The sequence below is a fragment of the Corythoichthys intestinalis genome, chromosome 17 (genome assembly GCF_030265065.1).
Source record: "Corythoichthys intestinalis isolate RoL2023-P3 chromosome 17, ASM3026506v1, whole genome shotgun sequence".
Classification (NCBI taxonomy): domain Eukaryota; kingdom Metazoa; phylum Chordata; class Actinopteri; order Syngnathiformes; family Syngnathidae; genus Corythoichthys; species Corythoichthys intestinalis.
This window is the reverse complement of record NC_080411.1, coordinates 14,139,763-14,163,090: the sequence shown is the minus strand read 5'-3', so window position 1 is coordinate 14,163,090 and position 23,328 is coordinate 14,139,763. Positions and strand designations below refer to the sequence as shown.

General features: G+C 37.5%; 1 protein-coding gene across 1 annotated transcript in view; it reads left to right on the top strand.

The window, feature by feature from the left end:
- The window catches only part of LOC130905336 (huntingtin-interacting protein 1-related protein-like), a 43,937-nt gene that overhangs the window by 1,101 nt on the left and 19,508 nt on the right, over positions 1 to 23,328 (top strand). The window contains exons 3-19 of the mRNA XM_057818628.1: positions 5,748 to 5,890; positions 6,002 to 6,058; positions 6,128 to 6,208; positions 7,557 to 7,633; positions 7,699 to 7,760; positions 7,839 to 7,979; positions 10,134 to 10,191; positions 10,262 to 10,337; positions 10,410 to 10,538; positions 10,652 to 10,774; positions 13,908 to 14,091; positions 14,160 to 14,248; positions 17,292 to 17,408; positions 17,473 to 17,574; positions 19,920 to 20,102; positions 22,619 to 22,729; positions 22,801 to 22,995. Coding sequence (XP_057674611.1) covers positions 5,748 to 5,890; positions 6,002 to 6,058; positions 6,128 to 6,208; positions 7,557 to 7,633; positions 7,699 to 7,760; positions 7,839 to 7,979; positions 10,134 to 10,191; positions 10,262 to 10,337; positions 10,410 to 10,538; positions 10,652 to 10,774; positions 13,908 to 14,091; positions 14,160 to 14,248; positions 17,292 to 17,408; positions 17,473 to 17,574; positions 19,920 to 20,102; positions 22,619 to 22,729; positions 22,801 to 22,995 — 1,928 coding nt within the window. The remainder of the gene's footprint in view (positions 1 to 5,747; positions 5,891 to 6,001; positions 6,059 to 6,127; positions 6,209 to 7,556; positions 7,634 to 7,698; positions 7,761 to 7,838; positions 7,980 to 10,133; positions 10,192 to 10,261; positions 10,338 to 10,409; positions 10,539 to 10,651; positions 10,775 to 13,907; positions 14,092 to 14,159; positions 14,249 to 17,291; positions 17,409 to 17,472; positions 17,575 to 19,919; positions 20,103 to 22,618; positions 22,730 to 22,800; positions 22,996 to 23,328) is intronic.

Genomic DNA, 23,328 nt, shown 5'->3' with positions numbered 1-23,328 from the left:
TTTGGGTCAATTTCAAGCTAAAAAGACCCGCCCCCGAGATCCCGGAAATCTGGCAGATTGTGGGCGTGACATCAAAACAAGGAAACAACCGCTCAGTGCTTCAGTAGTACTGAATGGCGGCGATGATGGCGGACAATTACGTTTCTAGTTGCAGCGACGAATCCGACGTAACGAACATTCTTCTTATGGTGACGAGGAGAGTTATGAACCTTTCTTTGGTGTTTTGGGTTATCAATTTGAGCCCAAACGAAAGCCAATGCAGCCTAATGAAAGGATCATTGAGGGGAGCAATCACACTGATGAAACACCGGCGGCAACAGAATTACCGAATGGTTTGTTTTGCATTTCTTTTTGTGAAGCTGATACACCGTGACCGCAAAATAAAGTAATGTATGGAATAATTATCATTTAATATGCTATCATCGGTTTCGCTCTGCCAACCGACACAAATATGAATGGGATTAGAGCAGGGGTCCCCAACCTTTTTTGCACCACGGACCGGTGTGATTTGGGTCTTTTTTTCACGGACCGGTGTCCCTCTTTTATATTCAGTTGGACTCTCAATGTTATCCAGTGGCACTAAAAAACTATTTACATCACAAACATACATGTGCAACACGGAAATGGCGTAAATTAACGCTTAATGACACGGCGAAGTCGTTAAGTGAGGGCTACGGGCAGTTGTTGTGTGCGCCAAACGTAAGTTAATATTCCTTTCTTTAAAGAAAGTTTGTAGTGTGTACTTAGGAATCGCTGCATTCGCGGTCCTTTTTAACGTTACGCGCATGCCAACTTTGTCAGAACACCGGCAATGTGCGGCAGAAAAATACAGCAAATATAAAATAGCATTTGGTTTTAGCCCCGTCGTGTTAAGTGCAGGGAAAAAATACAACTCACCCGCTGAATCAGTGGGAGGGCTGAGTTTGTTTCGTTGAGACGAGATGGTCCCGAGATGGGAGAGTGAGAGAAGCTAGCATCACAAATACACGATGTTGGAAATTGTAGCACAGTTTTCAGCTCGCTCCTAGCGATGTCGGGATATTCCGAAATGACTTTAATCCAGAACTTCGGTAGAGTTGTTGTCTCAAATGTACGTTTAAGTCGCCATGATTTGTGATCTCTACAAGCTGATATTCCTGTTCCACAGACATGCTCGAATCACTCGATTTATTCACATACGGGTCACGAATTCACTCCTTAGCAGTTCGTGGGTCTTTAGTGATTGGGAAGTAGCATAAATTTTGTTTTCTTTGAGGTTGTAGGCACATCTTCTGGCTCGTCAGGTTCCCGTTTCCCTGTAAAATTGCAAAATTAGCCCTCTTAGCACTGACGAACTTTACTCATTGTCTGCGTAGTCCAGCTCTTTTTCTCGCGTTCGGGAACTCATGGGTACTACATTGCGACAAATGGCAATTTGTAAACCACATAGCATGACAGATTTGAACCATTTTAGCGATTTTTTGACAGAACAGGAACGCAACTCTCTCGTCGATAAACAACGATGGCACCTGCCTCGACCTTTTGTTTCCTTGTTATGACGTCTCCGCCCCATTCGGCTGTTTCCGGAACACTTTCGGAAATGTTCGTCATTTTCGATCTATTTTCGATAATTGCTCATTAATGTGATTGATTTTTTTGTTAACTTTATCAATATTTGTTATCTTGGCACATAACGGTTCTATTGATGTCTCACACCCCCTTTGCGTTTTCATACCCTTTAATAAATTGGTCAGCAGTACTGCTACCAGCATATGAAGTAGCTTACACACTAAATGCTGCTCCTCATTTACCCACTAAAAGGCAGCAGCACTCTAAGCAACATTACCCCGTGTGACCCTTTACTCCCAATTTTCTAAAATGGCGACAATCAACAACAAAAAAGAAAGTTGACTGCAACGGCCGACCCTTAAAGGATATGTGAAAATTGGACTATTTCTTCACTAAAATACGCAACAACTGTGTCTATCTCATTTGCAAAGAGACAGTCACTGTTTTTAAAGAGTTAAACATGATGCGATATTACCAAACAAGACAGGCTGACATGTACAACAAGATTACAGTGAAGATGCGTAGCGAGAAATTGATGCAACTTCAAGCTAGTTTAACCCTTGAGAGTCGAAGGACGCGCCGGCGCGTCTTCAGCGCACGTCGTCTTTGAAGCGCCCTCACGTTTTAATTACGTCACCCTTATGCCTTTGGTTGGTCTCGTTTTAAAGTGCGGAAGTTGCGGTTTACTCTCGTTATTATTTGAAGTCAATCGACCAACTAGAACGTGAGATATTGTCATTTAAGTTTTATAGTTTTATTGTCCTCTCAAAAAAACATTAAAACGCTGCATGGATCATTTGTTTATGTCTATATTTCCATCATTTCTTGTCCTTTTTCAAAACGGAAGCTCCATGAAAAAAACACAAATCAAACGAACCCTTTCGAAGTCACAGTGGAAGCACAAAATGCGTTTTTTTTTTTTTTTTTTTTTTAATAAATATAACTGCCGCGCGAGGTTCTACCGAACGAGAGGGGAGGAGTGTTCTGAAGCAGCGAGGTGGCGAGCGACGGCCGTTTGGTTCAAGCAGCGACTTTGTGTGACTTTGACAATGAACGGAAAACTAAATTTAGCGCAAGAAATTGTGCTTTTTGATCAACTTGAGGAAGAGGATGGTCCAAATTCGTCATCATCGTCTTCTTCGGAAGAGTCCTCGAGTGAAGATAGTGACGGATTTGAACACGTGGGTGACGCCATCGACGAGCAGAGGTAAGCCAACTCACTCTTTTTTTTTTTTATGATGAAAAAGTTTCTTTTGAAAGTTTCTTTTTATATTGCAAGACAAAGTTAATTTTGATGCAATATAAGTGTGAGTTTGTGAATATAATAATAAAATGTGCATATCAGATCAAAGTCGTACGTGCACTGTGGGTATCCCAGGCAGGAATTTATAATTTGTGGTGTTCTACTTTCTATATGAAGATTAGGGATGTAGCACATATTCAGCTATGGTATTCTTTCTATTGTCATACATATAGATTTCCATTATTATTTATTGCTGTATATATTTTTATTTTATACTTTATTATTTTCATAAATACTGACTTTTTTCATGTACGTTTATAGTGACAATGAAAGTAAAGTGAAATGAAAATGGAAGGGTGGAAAGAGGACCAACACCCCATGGAAGTGTGAGCTGTGTGATGTAGCCCTGTGTCTAATTCCAGGACGAAACTGCTTTTCAGAGTGGCAAGGCTGACAAAAATTTAACTTGTTTATTGTAAATATTTTTGAAAATACCTTTTTTTCCAATGTTATATATATATTTTTTTCCCCACAATCAGCATTCTCAATTTGTGTATATAAATGTGTGTTCAAAAAGCTTGATTGTGTGTACATAGTTTTCATCAGGTGATGGGCCGCAATACCTAAACTCATAAAGAGATGGCCTCTAAACACTTTTTGTGTTAGATGGTATATATTTTTTCACTGTTCTTCACTGTTTGGTCTGCTGTATATAACCTGTTTTGACTAGAGCATGTATAAAGGCAAAAAACGCCTATGGCTATACCTGTTATGTTGAATTGTCAAATATAAGACTATTTATTCTAAATTTTTTTGGTTGAATGTTCATCCTAACATGTTGAATAAATATTACAAAGTTTCAAAACGGTTCGTTACGCATGTTTGGTTGTCAATTGGACATCAATATTAAAAATTTTGACAAAACGATTTTGGAATTTTTGGTCTTTTTGGGCCCAAAATGATGATTTATAATTGGTTAGTGAAGGAAACAACAGTTTGGACATGAAGTTCAAGGTGTCACAAAAAAAGGGACCAAACCAGGTCATCGTAAACAATTCTTTCTTTGAAATATAAAGGCAACTTCAAAGGCATGCAAAATCAGACAAAATAGGCCCAGACCTTAAAGGGTTAATTTTAAAGCAGCAGTATTTCGCAAGAGCTCGAGAGTCGAAGGCGAATGCCACAAAGGCTAGTTGCGAGATTGTCGAAATTATTAATTAAAAATAATAATAAAGCAAATGTGACACACAGAATGGATTGCTAGAATTTGTTTAAATATATCATTCTACGTAAAGGACGTCAGCCAAGGTCGGCCCCCCAAATTTTGACCACACCAAATCTGGCCCCCTTTGCAAAAAGTTTGGACACCCCTGGCCTAAGGAGACTTAAAGAGCAGTTGAAACCAATTTTTACCTAACAATTTAAGTCAGGTGTGTGCCCAATCACTGGTGAGTGGTTTCAAGCTGCCCTGCCCACTATAAAAGCCACACCTGTTAAGAATTGTCTTGATGAGAAGCATTGTCTGATGTGCATCATGGCTCAGCCAAAAGAGCAGTCTGAAGACCTGCGATCAAGGATTGTTGATTTGTATAAAGCTGGGAAAGGATACAAAACCATCTCTAAAAGTCTGGATGTTCATCAATCGATAGTCAGAGTAGATGTCTACAAATGGAGAGAGTTTGGCACAGTGGAGTGGCCGTCCACCAAAGGTGACACCAAGAGTTCAGCGCAGAATACTTACAAAGGTAAAAAAGAACCCTAGAGTGTCTGCTAAAGACTTACAGAAAATCTTACAGTGCACACATCAACAATATATACAGTAAAACTATGGCCAAGAATTGTGTTCATGGGAGACTCCACGGAGGAAGCCACTGCTGTCTAAAAAAAAAAACAACAACAAAAACATTGTTGCTCGTTTAATGTTAGTAAAAGGCAGTTGAACACTTGGCAAAATATTTTGTGGACTGCTGGATCCAAAGTTGAATTGTTTGGGAGTAACACACAACGTCATGTGTGGGAGAAAAATGGAACAGCTCACCAACATCAACACGTCATCCCCGCTGTGAAGCATGGTGGAGGGAGCATCATGATTTGGGGCTGCTTTGCTGTCTCAGGGCCTGGAAAGTTAGCAATCATTAATGGAAGAATGAATTGAAAAGTTTTGCAAGAAAATCTGAGGCCGTCTGTCAGACAGTTGAAGATAAAAAGAGGATGGATGCTGCAACAAGACAATGATCAGAATGGTTTCAGAAGAACAAAATACACGTTCTAGAGTGGCCAAGTCAAAGTCCAGACTTGAACCCCATTGAGATGCTGTGGCATGACCTAAAGACAGCGATTCATGCCAGACATCCCAGCAATCTGACTGAAATACAGTAGTTTTGTCGAGAAAAATGGGCCAAGATTAGTCCTGATCGATGTGCCAGACTGATCTGCAGCTACAGGAAGCATCTGGTTGAAGTTATTGTTGCCAAAGGGGGGGGGCACAAAATATTAAATGTGATGGTTCACTAACTTATTTTCTCCCTTCTGTCATTGTTTGCATACTATTGTTTGCATACTATCCTCATTAAGATATAAAAACCTATAAATCTTCGGGTGGTTTTAGTTAAAGCGGACACAGTTTTTTCATCTGTATGATTTTACCAAAGTGCAGATCACATTTTATGGTGATTTTATTCAGAAATAGTTATAGTTATAGAAATAGAAATAATTCAGAAATTCCAAAAGGTTCAGATACTTTTTCCTACCACGGTATGTTTTAGTACCAGGACCACTTGTAGTACCAAAACCATTTACCCTAAATATATGTGGACACCTAGCAAGAATATGACTCATTCATATGAGAAAAGTACTTTATGTATACATGGCAATTTTTAACTCATTTCTTAATGACAGCGCCAATTTACTAAATGTCTATCACCAATGAGTTAGCTTCCTTTGACAGCCATCGAAGACATCCTCCTGGGCAGTCACAAGGAGGGCGGCGCGTCCACCATGTGGTCGTACATCCTCAACCTGCCGCTGTCCAGCAACGCCATCATCAGCTGGAAGTTCTGCTACCTGCTGCACAAAGTGCTGAGAGACGGACATCGCAACGTAATACCCTACCTCATCCCTTTTGATCATATGAATTACTTTGTCAGCGTATTAGAAAAATCTATGCCTAATTGGCTATGAGTTAACGGAATTGGGTTTTACCCCTGCCAGGCTGTGAGGGACTCGCACAGATACTGCCATAATGTGAAAGACATGGGTGCCTTGTGGGTGAGTAGCCCTAATTTTTTATCATGAGATCACATTTTCTATGATATCGGCGATGTTTTCTTCTCTTAGGGAAACCTGCACGATCGCTACGGCCACATCGTGGCCTTGTCGGCCAAATACCTGTGCATCAAGATGGAGTTTCATAACCGGGTAACTTAAAAAGATCAGGCATAAAACTGTAACGTGGGATACTTTGCGGGTGTCAATGTAAAGGTTGATTGATATATCGGCCAGCCGATATATGGCGGAAAACACAGACAAGGCTGAAAAAGCAGTTTCTGCTCTTGCACTTCTCTTTAAAAGAAACTGCTGGATTTTAAGCCAAAACAACTTTTGTGTTTGATAGAACAACATGTCTATATGCTGCCATAGCAAATTAATGGCGCATGAAGCCCCTGAACTATTTTTAATTTGTCCGTTTTACCCTGAAAACCCCCGTTTACAGATGTCGCGCAACCGCTTTTGTTTCAACCCTGCCGTAAACCAAAGGTAATTAATTATATTTATTATTCAAAATGTCTCTCGTTTTAGCCTATAATCATTAATTGATGTCTCATATTTCGTTTAAAAAAAAAAAAAAGACTTAAAAATTATTCACTCGCATATTTTCAACTTTTAAACAAATTATGTCACAATGAAAAAAATGGCGTCTGTAAAAAAGTCACGGATATCTACCTCATAACTATCGCTTAATTGTATTTTTTTTTGTTACTGTCGCATTTTCTCCGATATTTTAGATGATAAATAATCGACCCAAACAAAAGAAAAAATGAAAAAAAAGTTTAAAAGGGTAAATATATGAAAAAGAAACTCTCGACCACTCCTTGATGTCTGCGATTTCTGCATCGCGACCCCTGTTAAATTACCATGTTTCACCTGTAAAATCCCCCCAAAATCCAGCTGTGGCCATTCACAGCTGTGTCTTGACACTCAGTGATACATGCTAGATGGAGTTTTTGGATCAAAACAAGGTAAGCACTCGATAATATCTCGTTAAAGTCATGGCGTTTGTAATTCTGCTATCGCCTCCAGATGGGGTTTTGCTGTTTAAATTTTTTTTATTTTTTTTTAAATGCCCTCCTGTTCAAAATTTTTATTCCCCCAAAAAATCGAGATTTTAAGCTTTCCAATGATGTATCACACATGCATATCGGACAATTTTGAAAGTTGGCTAAATTGGGGGTCTCAGAGTGGAACTTCAAGTCACCTGAGTGTTTTCCGCCATATCTCAAATGTCTAGGTTATGGTTGACTTTAGATGGCAAAAGATGGTAAATGTCTGCCATCTTTTGGTGCAAACTAGTAACTACATGAGGCACCGTATTTGCAGCTCTGGTGTGTTTTTGGCACTCCAAGGGTTCAAACTGATTGGACGCCTATCGCCGTTACTAGATTTAATCAGTTTCATTGTTAGCTTTTATTTTTTTTCGTAACAAATTGAATGACTGTACTTGAATATAATGTCGTGAGCGTCTAAAGACTCGGTCTTCGCGTCACAGCACAAATCCATTCCCAGCAACATGGAGGCTTCTGACGAGACTTTGGAGCGCGAAGCTGGAAACGACATGAACAGAGTGTAAGCTGTCGACAAAGTGCGTTGTTGATGTAGAGTTTTTAACATTTGTCTTGCATTGACTTCAGGCTGGATATGACCCAAGAACTGTTGGAATACCTGGATGCTGGACTAAAAATGGCCGATACTGGTTTGTTTACATACGTAACATATGATCGGCAGTATAGTCAGGGTTGGCAATGGAGTTTGATTGGTCTCGTCTCTTCAGTTCTTCGACAAGTGGAAACCAACGGAGCCAAACCCAACACGCCGGCGGGCCAGTGTCGCCTCATGCCACTCATCCCGCTCATTCCAGACTGCAGTTTCCTATACCACTTTTGCGTCCGCTTGCTCTTCAAACTGCATAGCCGTGAGTGATGTTAGCACATGTGAACGATCACTGCGACCGATCAGTAGAGCACATTAAGAATTTAATTAGTCATTTCCGAGAATGGCTTCTTGAGACTTTTTTTCAAGGTCTTCTCATGATAAACATGCCTACCAAATTTCATGTTGCTAAGTGAACCTGACTTTAGGAGCTGAATTTTTTTCAAACTGTATTTGGTGCTAATGAGCCAAAATGACAACTTTAAACCAAAATTGCAGACTTCCTGCCAGTTTTAAGACATGGCTTCCTGCGACTTTTTTGTGGGTCTACTTATGGTCAACATGCCTACCAAATTTCATGTTGTTAAGTGAAACTGACTTTAGGGGCTGAATTGTTTTGAAACTCTATTTGGTGCTAATGAGCCAAAATGAAAACTATAAACAAAAATAGTATACTTTCTGTCAGTTCCAAGGGATGGCTGCTTGAGACTTTTTTGTGGCTCTACTCACAATAGACATGCCTACCAAATTTCATTTTTCTAAGTTAAACTAACTTTGGGGGCTGAACTTTTTTTCAAATACTATTTAGCGCTAATGAGCCAAAATGACAAATTCAAACCAAAATAGGAGACTTAATGTCAGTTTCAAGACATGGATTCTTGAGACTTTTTTTTAGATCAAGTCATGTCAGACATGCCTACCAAATTTTATTTTGTTAAGTGAAACTGACTTTGAGGGCTGAATTCTTTTTCAAATTCTATTTGGCGCTAATGAGTCAAAATGAGAACTTCAAACCAAAATAGAAGACTTTTTTATCAGTTTTAAGGCATAGCTTCTTGAGACTTTTTTGTGGGTCTCCTCATGATAAACATGCCTACCAAATTTTATGTTGCTAAGTAGAACTGACTTTAGGGGCTGAATTCTTTTTCAAATTCTATTTATCGTTAATGAGCCAAAACGTTAGCTTTAAACCAAAATAGAAGACTTCCTGTCAGTTTTAAGGCTTTGCTTATTGAGACTTTTTTCTGGGTCTACTCCTGATTGACATGCATACCAAATTTCATGTTGCTATGTTAAACTGACTTTGGGGGCTGAATTTTTTTTCAAATTCTATTTGGCACTAATGAGCCAAAATGGCAACTTCAAACCAAAATTGCAAACCTCCTGCCAGTTTCTAGGCATGGCATCCTGAGACTTTTTTGTGGGTCTACTTATGACAGACGTGCCTACCAAATTTCATGTTGCTAAGTGAAACTGACTTTGGGGGCTGAAATCTTTTTCATATTCTATTTGGTGGTATTGAGCCAAAATGGCAACTTTAAACCAAAATTGCAGACTTTCTGCCAGTTTCAAGGCATGGCTTCTTGAGACTTTTTAGGTCTACTCATGGTTAACATGCCTACCAAATTTCATGTTGCTAAGTGAAACTAACGTTGGCAGCTGAATTCTTCTTCAAATTCTATTTGGTGCTAATAAGCCAAAACGTTAGCTTTAAACCAAAATAGAAGACCATGTTAGTTTCTAGGCATGGCTTCTTGAGACTTTTTTTGTGGGACTACACATGATGGACGTGCCAACCAAATTTCATGTTGCTATGTAAACTGACTTTAGGGGCTGAATTCTTTTTCAAATTCTGTTTGTTGCTAATGAGCCAAAGCGTTAGCTTTAAACCAAAATAAAAGACTTCATGTAAGTTTCAAGGCATGGCTTCTTGGGACTTTTTTGTGGGCCTACTTATGACAGACGTGCCTACCAAATTTCATGTTGCAAAGTTAAACTGACTTTGCGGGTTGAATTTTTTTCAAATTTGATTTGTTGCTAATGAGCCAAAACGTTAGCTTTAAACCAAAACAGAAGACTTCATTTAAGTTTCAAGATATGGCTTTTTGAGACTTTTTGTGGGACTACTCATGATAGACATAACAACCAAATTTCATGTTGCTAAGTGAAATTGACTTTGAATTCTTTGTTCAAATTCTAATTGCTGCTAATGAGCCAAAATGACAACTTTAAACCAAAATATAAGACTTTCTGTCAGTGATGGGCATGGGTTCTTAAAACTTTTTTGTGCACCAAATAATGATACACACAACTACCAAATACTATGTTGCTATGTCAAACTAGCTTCTAGGACCTATCTTTTTCAAAATGTGTCATTGCAGTTCGCTAGCAGCCTCATTTTTTGTGTGATTTATAGGCATTGCGGCAGATGTTCTACTCGGCCACAGAGAGAGATTCCGGGAACTCTTCAACAGGTATAATGTGACATTACACGATAGCCTAAATACTTATCGAGTTGCTATATATGATGTAAAATTTTCCCAGCCTCAAGCAGTTCTTCAACAAAGCCAGAGAGATTGAGTTCTTCAAAACTATCATCCAGATTCCAGAGCTCCCAGATGTACGTAATGTATATTTTTATTCAACTACCTTCTCGCCATTTTAATGCTTATTTTCTTCCTTATTTTTGAAGGCTCCCCCCAATTTTCTGCGTGCGGCCGCCTTGGCCGAATACAAGAGGCCGGTGGTGGTCATTCAAAATGAGGAGCGCTTTGACGAGGAGGAGCCTGAACCGCAAACAGATGTACGGGACTCGCAGCAGGTCTGTTCACCAAATAATAATATATTTCTAAAAAAAAAAAAAAAACAGAAAGCTAGTGCTTGATTGGCTAATTTTATTTGTGCTAACATACTATATAATTAAATGCTTGGTAGTATTACCTGCTGAGCCAGATGGGCATGCCTGAAGTGGACCAAAGGGAGCAGTACAATGAGAACGAGAGCCTAAAGAGAGAACTGGATGTCCTGAAACCAGAACTTGAACTCATTAAATCTGAGGTACAGTATATTACAGTCCCCACCCCCCCAAAAAACAAAAAAAAAATGTGGCTCTAAATGGGAACCTTGAGGTACTCCAAAGGTAGAAATATCACAGTGAATGTTGTTTCATATTTCACACATCACATATCTTTGGTGGTTAAAAGAAAAAAAGAATATTTGCTTTTCTCCATTTCAAAAAATAATATGATAAATAAAAATAGACAATATTTACTATGAAATAATCAATGCTATTGACAGCGATAGATACTACAAAAATGTAAAAAAAATACATAAGTAAACACATTCACTGCCATTACCGGCACTGTCAAGTTCAAATACTACTGATGATCCGGCTCAAAGGACCATTTAAATCTCAAGTTAAAATACAAATCATAGGAGGACATTTCTAAACATTATCATAGACTTCATAATGATTGACGGGTCAGATTCCACCTTCACTGCACAACACCTTTAAGTTGGGGCCGCCCTACAGTCCGCTTCAGTTTTTCGCAGTCGGTCGCAGAGTCAACACATGCAGTAATCCAACGCCTGATTCAGGATTGAAAAAGTACGAAAGCTGTACTGCATACAAACAGGAAGGATTGTCTCAGGAGTGATTTGTTCGAGGATTCAAGCTAATTATTAATATTTTTCGTACCATGCATGTATTTTGAAATGCTGTGAAAAAAATCAATGGGAGAAATTAACCGCTACGGACTAGCATCATTCTTCGACATATTTACGTAAAGGCCAAACTGCCGGTTTTTTTTTTTTTTTTTTTGGTTTCAACCAAGAATCGAGACTCTTTTATGTCCATATTTAACCATTTATTCACAAGAATTTTCAACGGAAATAACTCTTTGTTTACATATGTCGGCTGCTAATTTCCTCACAGACTAGACTCATAGTTCATAATATTTACGTAAAATAAATGCTACCTACACGTTTTTTTTTCTTTTAACAAAGAACCAAGAATGTTTTACATCCATATCTATAAAGAATTCAGAGATTTAAACATATACTGTATTCACAAGAATTTTCAATGGAAAAACCTCTTTGTTTACATATGGCGGCTTATAATTTCCTTACAAACTAGCCTCATAGTTCGCAATATTTACGTAAAATAAATGCTACCTGCACGTTTTTTTTGCTTTTAACCAAGAATCGAGACTGTTTTACATCCATATCTATAAAGAATTCAGGGATTTAAGCATTTATTCACAAGAATTTTCACAAAAAAAGCTCTGTTTACATATGGCGGCTGCCTCATTGAGCAACAGACTAGCATCGTACTTCGACATATTTACGTAATATAAATGCTAACTGCACTTTTTTTTTTTTTGCTTTTGACCAAGAATCGAGACTGTTTTATGTCCATATCTATAAGGAATTCGAGGATCTAAGCATTTATTCACAAACATTTTCACCTGAATAGCTCTGTTTACATCAGGTGGCCACTAGCTACATTTACTAACAGACTAGCATTGTACTTCGACATGTTTACGTAAAATAAATGCTAACTGCAAGGTTTTTTTTTTCTTTTAACCAAAAATCAAGACTGTTTTACGTCCGTATCTACAAAGAATTCTGGGATTTAAGCATTTATTCACAAGAATTTTCAACGAAAAAAGCTCTTTGTCTGTGATTTCACTCAGTCACCTTTGACGGCCTCGCCAACAATGCAGCCCCCCTATTTATCGGCCCCGTGCCCCGTGTCCCGTCAATACATTATAAAGTAGGGCTGTCAAAATGATCGCGTTAACACGCAGTAATTAATTTTTTAAATTAATCACGTTAAAATATTTGACGCAATTAACGCACATGTCCCGCTCAGACAGTATTCTGCCTTTTGGTAAGCAAGGCAAAAGCAAAAGCAAAGCAAGGCTTTTTGTGCTGTCTAACAGCAAACTCTTGTGGTCGCTTTGCGACATGGCTTATTGTTGTCTTGCCAGTTCAATATGGCTGCACGACGTCTCGGGCTGACGCCTACGTTGTAATGTTGTGCTTATATGATCCTTGGACAAGATTTGTCCGTAAGTATGGTTGTTGTAAATAATGTACATATTATGTTAGTAAGCGAAATGTTATATTTTTTGTATGAGACGCTTTTTGTTTATGTTTAGTGGACCTGTGTAGCGTGCTAAGCTAACGTTGTTGCTAATGGAATGCTTGCGTACTTTTTTTTGTAGTTTTACGACGGTCTAAAGAGGACAATGGTTCGAGGCCATTTTATTAATAAATCAGATGAAAAAGGAAGAAGTCTGATTATTATGGCATCGTTCACTAGCTGTCTAGCTTTGGAAAAAGTAGACGCTTCGGAGTGAGGACAGCATAGACAGATTTAAATGAAATGAGTGAAATGCCCACTACAGTCCTTATGTACCGTATGTTGAATGTATATATCCATCTTGTGTCTTATCTTTCCATTTGTTTGGCTATGAGTATGCTGTTCTCTAATTTTTCACATAATGTTTATTTGGAAAAGTTGTTATATTTATCATTATTAAAGCATCGCGTGGCGCATAACAATACAATTAGCTTTAAATATGTTAAGTACACAACCTTGTACTGTATATCAGGGCTGGCCCAGGCCATTTGGGGGCCCTAAGCAAAATAATGCAAAGCGGCCCATATTTTTGACCCATACATGCAATCCAACCCATATGTCCATATTTTGTATATTAATCAGATTTTGTTGCACTGCATACTTCAAACTTCTCACCCCAAATGATTGTCAGTACTTATAGTAGATAGCGCCAGACCTTTTTCTAAAAGAGGGAACAAAGAAGTTAAGAAAGAACTTTTATTTTTTTTTAAGCTTATAATCAAGTCTCAAAACTCACAAAAGTCAAGTAAAACTGTAGTGAACAAAATAGAATACAAAATAAACAATTGCCAGATTGGGGGCCCCCTAGTGGTCAGGGGCCCTAAGCATCTGCATAGTCTGCGTATAGGCTGGGCCTGCCCTGCTGTATATCAATTGATATTGGATTTTTGGAGTTGGACAACATCGGTTATCGGTTAAAAAGTCATTATTAGATAACTCTAAAAGAAAGTAGTTTTAGCTACTTATTATTTGGGAAAAAAGAAAAATAGAAGAAAAGACGCCTATCCTGTTTGAACTGGCTAAAACGTGCACGCGTGTGCGCAGGCTCAGCGCTGCGTGACGGAGCTGCGGGCTCAAGTGAACTACCTGGAGGCCGAGGTCGAGGAACATCGCACCCACAAGCAGATGGCGCAGGCGGAGAACGAGCACCTGCGCATGGAGGTGGAGGCCTTGCGCTGCGCCAACGTGGCCAACGTGGGCGCTCAAATCGGATTCAAGGAGGCCGACGGTCAGCGCGGCTCCTCGACCCCTTGCCGATCCCGCTCCATTGCAGCTAACTGGTTCTTTACCCGGCAGGTCGCGCGCAGGCGGCTGAACTTCGATTCACTCAACTCAAAGAAAAACACGCTGAGCTGGTGACCAGTCACGCTGACCTCATGAAGAAGGTACAGTAGCAAATGAACTAAGACTCATCTTTGTCTTTATCGTTTCATTCAGATGTCCAGTATGTCTCCCAGTTAGGTGTTTTATAGATTAATCAACATCAAATTGATTAGCAAATGAATTGATAACTATTTTGATAGCTAATCATTCGTTCAGAGTCATTGTTGACTTCAAAATTGTCCAAATCCTATTTTTCCGAGCCCCTAAACTTATTAATGAGGGGAGTCGTTACTTTCTAAATGCTTCATGAACAAACTCTCACCTTAGAAACGTTCAGTTTGAGTGAAAGTTCCAATCCACGAGACATTCAATCCATTTCCCTCCAAGTCAAAATGGATCGGAGATCTATCGTCGTCGATGGCACTGAAGGAGTTAATAACAATTATTTATTGGGCTGTCAAAATTATCGCGTTAACGGGCGGTAATGAATTTTTTAAATAATCACGTTAAAATATTTGACCCAATTAACACACATGCCCCACTCAAACAGATTAAAATGACAGTACAGTGTAATAACCCCTTGTTACTTGTTTTTTGGTGTTTGGCGCCCTCTGCTGGCGCTTGGGTCCAACTGATTTTATGGGTTAGTACCATGAGTGAGCATGGTGTAATGATTGACATCAACAACGGCGAGCTACTAGTTTATTTTTTGATTGAAAATTTTACAAATTTTAATAAAACGAAAACAATAAGAGGGGTTTTAATTAGGGCTGTCAGAATTATTGCGTTAACGGGCGGTAATTAATTTTTAAAATTAATCACGTTAAAATATTTGACGCAATTAATGCACAAATGCCCCGCTCAAACAGATTAAAATGACAGCACAGTCAGAGGTGTACTTTTTGTGTTTTTCGGAGTTTTGCCGCCCTCTGCTGGTGCTTGGGTGCGACTGATTTTATAGGCTTCAGCACCCATGAGCATTGTGTAAGTAATTATTAACATCAACAATGGCGGGCTACCGCTTTATTTTTTGATTGAAAATTTTACAAATTTTATTAAAACGAAAACATGTAGAGGGGTTTTAATATAAAATTTCTATAACTTGTACTACCATTTATCTTATAAGAACTACAAGTCTTTCTATCCATGGATCGCTTTAACAGAATGTTAATAATGGTAATGTCATCTTGTTGATTTATTGTTATAATAAACAAATACAGTACTTATGTACCGTATGTTGAATGTATATATCCGTCTTGTGTCTTATCTTTCCATTCCAACAATAATTTACAGAAAAATATGGCACATTTTATAGGTGGTTTGAATTGCGATTAATTACAATTAATTAATTTTTAAGCTGTAATTAACTAGATTAAAATTTTTAATTGTTTGACAGCCCTAATATATATACAGTACTTATATACACTGTATACTGTAGTTTTCGCACTATAAGGCGCAGCTGACTATAAGCCGCCTCTCGTTGAATTTGACACGAAAACGACATTTGTTCATAGATCAGTCACGCTGGCCTAGAAGCCGCAGCTGTCTTCACTGTATTATGGGATATTTACACCAAAAGATATCATCCGGTAACGGTTTATTTGACAGCGGCATTATACAACTGTCATAAGACCAAATGAACCACTGTGAAGCTTTGAACCAATTGGCAGTAAAGCTTCATTGCTTCAAGGAGCTTCATTTGGCCATCACTGCTCCCTTGGGGGAAACGGACAACCTCTGCTGATACCTGCTGTCAACACTGTTGTTGTCTAACATGCCTCCTAGCATGCATAGCAGCGCTACAGATTTAAATAACAATCAAAATTCATGTTCTGTGGTAATTATTTCTTCATTTACTGCTCCAGTTGTTTAATTAATTGCTAGTTATGGCATTAGGTAACACATTATTTGACAGTGGCACCATAAGACTGTCATTAGACAATCATACGTAATTATGACATGACACTGTCATGAGCATTAATAAATGCTTATAACAGATGACATTTAATATTGTCAGGCATATTATCTAACTTTTGAATGGTTGTTAAAGATCCCAGCTGCACATTAATGGGGTTAGTGACATAATTTTCCCAATGACACTTAATAACATGTGTCATAAGCATTCAGTAACGCCCATGATACTGTCATGTCATATAATTATGATGGTCTTATGTCCCCGCTGTCAAATAATGTGTTATCAAATAGCATAACTAGCAATTAATGAAAAAACTGGAACCGTAACTGAAGAAATAATTAGCACAGAACATGAATTTTGATTGTTATTTACATCTGTAGCGCTGCGATGCATGCTAGGAGGCATGTTTTTAAGAGAAAAAAGGCAGAAAAACAGTAAATATTGTCTTTATTACCTTGGTCTTTCCAATTTTTAATGATTATTTCAAAGGGGGAAAAACATTAAAACTTGTAAAACATTTTTTAATTCATTTACAGTATTTGTATTTATTTATTTATTTATTTATTTAACCACAAGGGCGAAAACAGTTAAATTTTGTCTTTTTTTTTCAATTTATCTTTTGGTTTTAAAAAAGTTAATAGTTTTTGATTCATTTTTAAATGAAAAATATTTCGTTTTTTTTTTTTTCAAAAAGGTAAATTAAATGATAAATATTCAGCGATTTTGTAATTTTTGAGTATAGAAATTTTATTTTAATTTAATTTTTGTGAGAAATATGAAGTCAAGCTCACGGTTTACTTTAGTGGGCCAAGCAATTTTTTTATCCAAGGAAAAAAACTGAAAATAGGATCATCATTAAAAAAAAAATTCAAACAAAAAGTGGAAAAAACTAAGTATTTTTGGGGTATTTTTGTAATTTATAATTAAAAGGGGAAAAATGTAAATATGTCAATTATAAATGTTGAATTAAAAAAAAATTTTTTAAAGGTAAATAAATGAATAAATATTCTCTGATTTCTTTCATTGTGAAATACAGAAATGTTATTTCGACTGCAGTGATGAAGTGAAAGCACAATGTTTACTTACGTGGGCCACACAAAATGACGCAGCGGGCCGTTTCTGGCCCCCGAGCCACCGGTTTGCGAGTCAAGGAAAATAATTGCGGTGTTTTCCGTTGCGGTTGCGTGTAGAACGCTGATACCACCAAACAGCTGGCACACACCAAACAAGACCAGGACGACATATATCGGAGCAAGCAGATGTTGGAGAGGGAGTTGGAGAACCTGCGTCGGGAGATGAGCAACTTGGTGAGAGTTGGCGCCGCTAATCGCCCATGTCTAATACTGGTAATACGAACGCTACCTTCGTTAGGTGCACCAGAGACAGAACGAGACGGACCGGCTGAATAAAGAACTCCTTGAGCAAAGAGCCGAGTTGGCGCTTCTTCGCAACAGCCTGCAGAGCAAGGAGATGGTAAGAAAGTCCAAAATGTCTTCAATACATTGCAAATATCTTTTTTTTTTTTTTTAAATAAAGATAAACATCTACTATGATCAAGGAAAAGGACTATATAAGAGACTCAAGTATTTGCCCCCCAAAATTGAAAAAAATTAAGAAAAATTTTACTAACAATTCAGGGAATTGTTACTTTGTTCCAGGTGTTATTAATATTTTTTTTTAATTCACAGAAGTACAATTATAACTTTATATATATATGTTTTCCTTTTGGTTTTGATCAGAAAATTAAAAAAATAATAATAAAATGAAATTAAAAAAACATTTAAAAAAGGCAAATAAAAGTAAATATTCAGATTTGTCCTTTTTTATTGAATATTCTAATAATTAAAAAAAAAAGGACAATATTGATTTTTTTCCTATTTGTTTTTGATTATTTTTTAACTAAATATTTAAAATAATTCAAATAAACACAATTAGAATATTATATATATATATTCATTTTTGCTTTTTTGTGACTGATATACAGTATATAAATACAATATACAGTGTGTGTATATATATATATATATATATATATATATATATTAGGGCTGTCAAACGATTACATTTTTTAATCGAGTATTTGATACACTGCCAATGGGAAAACCCATTGACAGTGTATCAAATACTTGTTCTCCCCACTGTACATTCAACATACGGTACATAAGTCATAAGTAATGTATTTGTTTATTATAACAATAAATCAACAAGATGGCATTAACATTATTAACATTCTCTTAAAGCGATCCATGGATAGAAAGACTTGTAGTTCTTAAAAGATAAATGTTAGTACAAGTTAGAGAAATTTTATGTTAAAACCCTCTTAATGTTTTCTTTTTATTCAATTTAAAAAAAAAAAATTTCATTCAAAAAAAATAAACTAGTAGCTCGCCATTGTTTAAGTCAATAATGAAACCATGCTCGCTCATTGTGCTGAAACCTATAAAATCATTTGGTCCGAAGCGACAGCAGAGGGCGCCAAACACCAAAAAACAAGTAACTAGCGGACATTACACTGCTGTCATTTTAATCTGTTTGAGCGGGGCATGTGGTTAATTGCGTCAAATATTTTAACGTTATTAATTGAAAACAATTAATTACCACCCGCTAACGCAATAATTTTGACAGCCCTAACATATATATATATATTTTTTAAAATAAATCTTACAATAATTCAATGTTTTCCTTTTGTTTTTGATCAGAAAATGAAAAAAAAACACAAATAATAAAAAAACTTGAAAAAAATAAATGCAAATAAAAGTATATGTTCTGATTTTTCCTTTTTATTGAATATTCTACTAATTAAAAAAATATAAAAAAAAAAAAGGACAACATTTTGCTCCATTTGTTTTTTTTTACATTACATATTTAAAAAAATATTCATAAAAGTACAATTAGAATACTATATTTATATACATATTTTCTACTTTTTTTTTCTCATGTGTTATGATATACAGTGGGGAGAACAAGTATTTGTTGGCAGTGTATCAAATACTTGTTCTCCCCACTGTATATTTAAAAAAATATACATCCTTAAATAATTCATAAAAGTACGATTATTAAATTAAATTAAAAAATGTACGTATATATATATTTTCTTTTTGTTTTTGATCAGAAAATGTAAAAACAAATAAAAAAATTAAAAAATAAAGGCAAATAAAACTAAATATACTGATTTTTCCTTTATATTGAATATTCTAATTATAAAAAAATACAATAAATTGACAATATTGATTTTTTTTTCATTTTTGTTTTGATAATTTTTTAAAAATAGATACATCTTTAAAATAATTCATAAAATTAAAATTAGAATTACATTTACGTATATATTTTATTTTTTTCCTTTTGTTTTTTAAAAGTAAGAAAACACCAAAATAAAAACTTGAAAAAAATAAAAACAAAAATATTGTGTTTTTTCAATTTTATCTAATATTATAATAATAAAAAATTTAACATTTCAATAAATCAGTGGACGATATTTAATTGTCCCCATTTTTTTGTTAAAAATTTAAAAATTAAATTAAAAAAAACCAACCTAGAAAAGAAAATACAGTATTTAATACTATTCTTTTAATATCTTCTTCTAAAAATAAAATAAAAATTACAATACATACATAAAAAATGTTTTTGAATTTATTCTTTTTATGTCAATATAAAATGTAAAAATATATATTTTTCCAATTTAAAAAAAAATCTTTTGATAGTTGAAACATTCTGTAATCTATAAAATAAAAACGTAAATATAAAAAATAAAGCATATATTTAGTGGGGGGGGTTTTCTAGGCTAACGGAGTACATATGTATATTTGCGGGTCCTCCAGGAAGGCTCCCAGGCGAGCAGCAGCCTGGCAGCTCTTCAGGCCGAGCGAGACACCTTGCTGCGCTCGGCTCGGGACCGCGACGGTGACCTGGCTTCCCTTAGGCAGCAGCAAAGCACGGCTGACATGGAGAGGGATCGCCTGAGTCGGGAGTTGGAGGCGCTCAGGGCTCAACTGCAGCAACAGGTACTACTGCGTTTCTATCAAGTTACATCTGCCAACTCACACTGATCTACAGTCAAGGGCGTAGGTTTGCATAGGGACGGTAGGGACATAACACTACCAACTTTTCAGGATGCTCAAACTGTTCCCACCAACTTTTAAGCAACCCTTTTTTGCATGATATAATGACCGTTATATCACTCATTTACATTGTCTTCCCTTATGTTGTAAGGAAGGAATGGACCCTACCATTATTAAGTGATTTATTTTCATGATGTTCAGACTGACATTGACCCCTTTTTACTTGCTGAATATGCCAGTCCATTTTTCCCATTTTTACACACGTTTGATTGGCTGATGACTTGACACCCACACACACGCACTGACAGCCCCGACAGAAATACAACATGTCGACAACATGCCACTTCCTCCGCCCACTTCGAAGACAAGGGTTTAGAATTTTTTTTTTCAGCTAACAGTAGCAGCAGCCACTGTAAATAATATAAAAAGACGTCAATGTTGCGGCGGTGGGTCCTGTACGGTGGCCGACAGGTGTCAGGCGAAATGCAAAGTCCAAACGCTTTGCAAATAGAAAAAGCACGAACCCCAATTGCAAACGCTTTGCAAAAGAAAAAAAGCACGAATGCAAACTTCCACAACACAATCTCCAATTCCTAAAGCGCAATTGCAAATTGGCAAAAGCACGAACCCCAATTGTCACAACACGGCAGCAAATGGCTCGCAGCACGAGTGAAAATTGCCACAACACAATCCCCAATTCCTAAAGCGCAATTGCAAATTGGCAAAAGCACTAACGCCAATTGCCACAAGACGACAGCAAATGATTCGCAGCACGACCGCAAAAGGCTCGCAAGACAATTGCAAAGACGATGACCCAGAAGTTTAAAAAAAATACGTAAATAATAAAAAAGACGACACTTTGTATATTGCTATATGTGCTTTGTGACCATCTCTACGGGCCTCCGTAAAGTTGCCCCCCACCCCAAGACGTAAATTTATATAAAAATGATGTTAATCGTTTGTGCTGCAACGGTTTTGTAGATACAGTATTATGCTTTTATTGAGATATTAATTACGAATAGGGACGTAACTCGTAGCTTTTTCTTAGCTTAGCTCCCGCAGCTAATGGAGCATACCAACTCTTTCAATAACAGAGGGGTCTCCTAACAAGGCTAGCACGAACGTAGCGCAAACAAATTCGGGTCCATTTTGCAGTAAATTGGGGGGCTTGAGATATTAATTTTGAGTGATGACGTCCCTCTAAGCCCTCAATTTACTGCAAAATGGTTCCGGAGTGGTGCCGGTTAGGTTAGGTTAGGTTAGGTTAGGTTAGGTTAGGTTAGGTTAATGGAGCGTACCAACTCTCTCCCTCTGTTATGTTATTTTAATGAAGCGTACCAACTCTCTCAATAACAGAGGGGTGTCCTAACAACTAGCACAAACGAATGGCACCAATTCGGAACCATTTTGCAGTAAATGAGAGGCTTAGAGGGACGTCATTACTCGAAATTAATATCTCAAGCCCCCCAATTTACTGCAAAATGGACCCGAGTGCTCTGTTCGTGCTAGTTGTTAGGACACCCCTGTTATTGAGAGAGTTGGTAGGCTCCATTAGCTGCGGGAGCTATGCTAAGAAAAAGCTACGAGTGACGTCCCCACTCGTAATTAATATCTCAATAAAAGCATAATACTGTATCTACAAAATCGTTGCAGCACAAACGATTAACATCATTTTTATATAAATTTGCAATTGTCTTTGCAATTGTCTTGCGAGCCTTTTGCAGTCATGCTGCGAGCCATTTGCTGTCGTTTTGTGGCAATTGGCGTTAGTGCTTTTGCCAATTTGCAATCACGCTTTAGGAATTGGGGATTTTGTTGTGGCAATTTGCATTCGTGCTGCGAGCCATTTGCTACCGTGTTGTGGCAATTGGGGTTCATGCTTTTGCCAATTTGCGATCGCGCTTTAGGAATTAGGGATCGTTTTGTGGCAGTTTGCATTCGTGCTTTTTTTTCTTTTGCAAAGCATTTGCAATTGGGGTTCGTGCTTTTTCTATTTGCAAAGTGTTTGGACTTTGCATCTCGCCTGACACCTCTCGGCCACCGTAGTCCTGCATCGGAGTTAGCATAACATTAAACTGTGTGAATTTGCTGACCTGCAAAATTAGAGTATGAAGCTGCTTAGAAAGGAGTGTCAGGGTCCCCCTGTATTCTACTTTTAACTTAATTTAAATTGAGAAATGTAATCAACCGAACAATATTTATTTACCTAAAAAAATTAAAAACCAAAACAGTAAATATTCTCTGATTTCTGTGGTGTGCAATCTTTCATTGAGGACTACAGAAATTTAATTTAAATTTTAATGAAAAACAAAGGGTCAATGCACGATTCACACAAAATTTGTGTGAATCTTGATGAGACACCTGCCAAAGATTCCCAGGAATGAGAAAAGTAGCAAGAGGTGCCAACAAAAACTTTGGAAAAACAAGTGATACCTGACACAGATGTCGCTTCACCTCAGCTGAACATCAACGCCCAGCAAAAGTTGGAAATCGACCAACTGCGCCGTGAGCTGGATGCCGCCCGGGCCGAGCTGACGCGCGTCAACAACAGCCTGCAGAGTAAAGAGCTGGTACGTACATCGAGCTCACGGTTCTAGTCCACTCGGGCAAGTTCTGAATCTTCCTCGCGGGGCCCCTTCAGAGCGGCTCTCAGCTGAGTAGCACCGTAGCGGGTCTCCAGGCGGAAAGGGAAGCCCTGCTGCGTTCGGTGCGGGAACAGGAGGCCGAGCTTGGTTCGCTCCGGCAGCAGGCGCAGCTGCAGCAGAGCTCTCTGGAACAGGAACGCCAGCGAAGCAGCATGGAGCTCGGAACCCTGCACGCGCAGCTACAGCAGCAGGTACGAAACATAACGTCCTAACAAATTGTTAGTTCAAATGTAAAGATTTCTTTGTAACTAGAAACTGCAATTTCTGCCCTGCCCAGGGCTATTAATAGAATGGACAAACATGCCAGTTAGTGGCATTAAACAGAGTAAATGCCATTAGAAATGAACGGGGGAAAATTTGGACGTCCATGTCCATCAGTGGCATCGACTTACATAGGCGCCAATGGAATTCAAGTACATTGACATCAATAGAATGGACAAACATGGCCGTCAATGGCATTAAACAAAGTAAATGCCATTAGAAATGAATGGGAAATTTGGACGTTCATGGCCGTCAATGGAAGC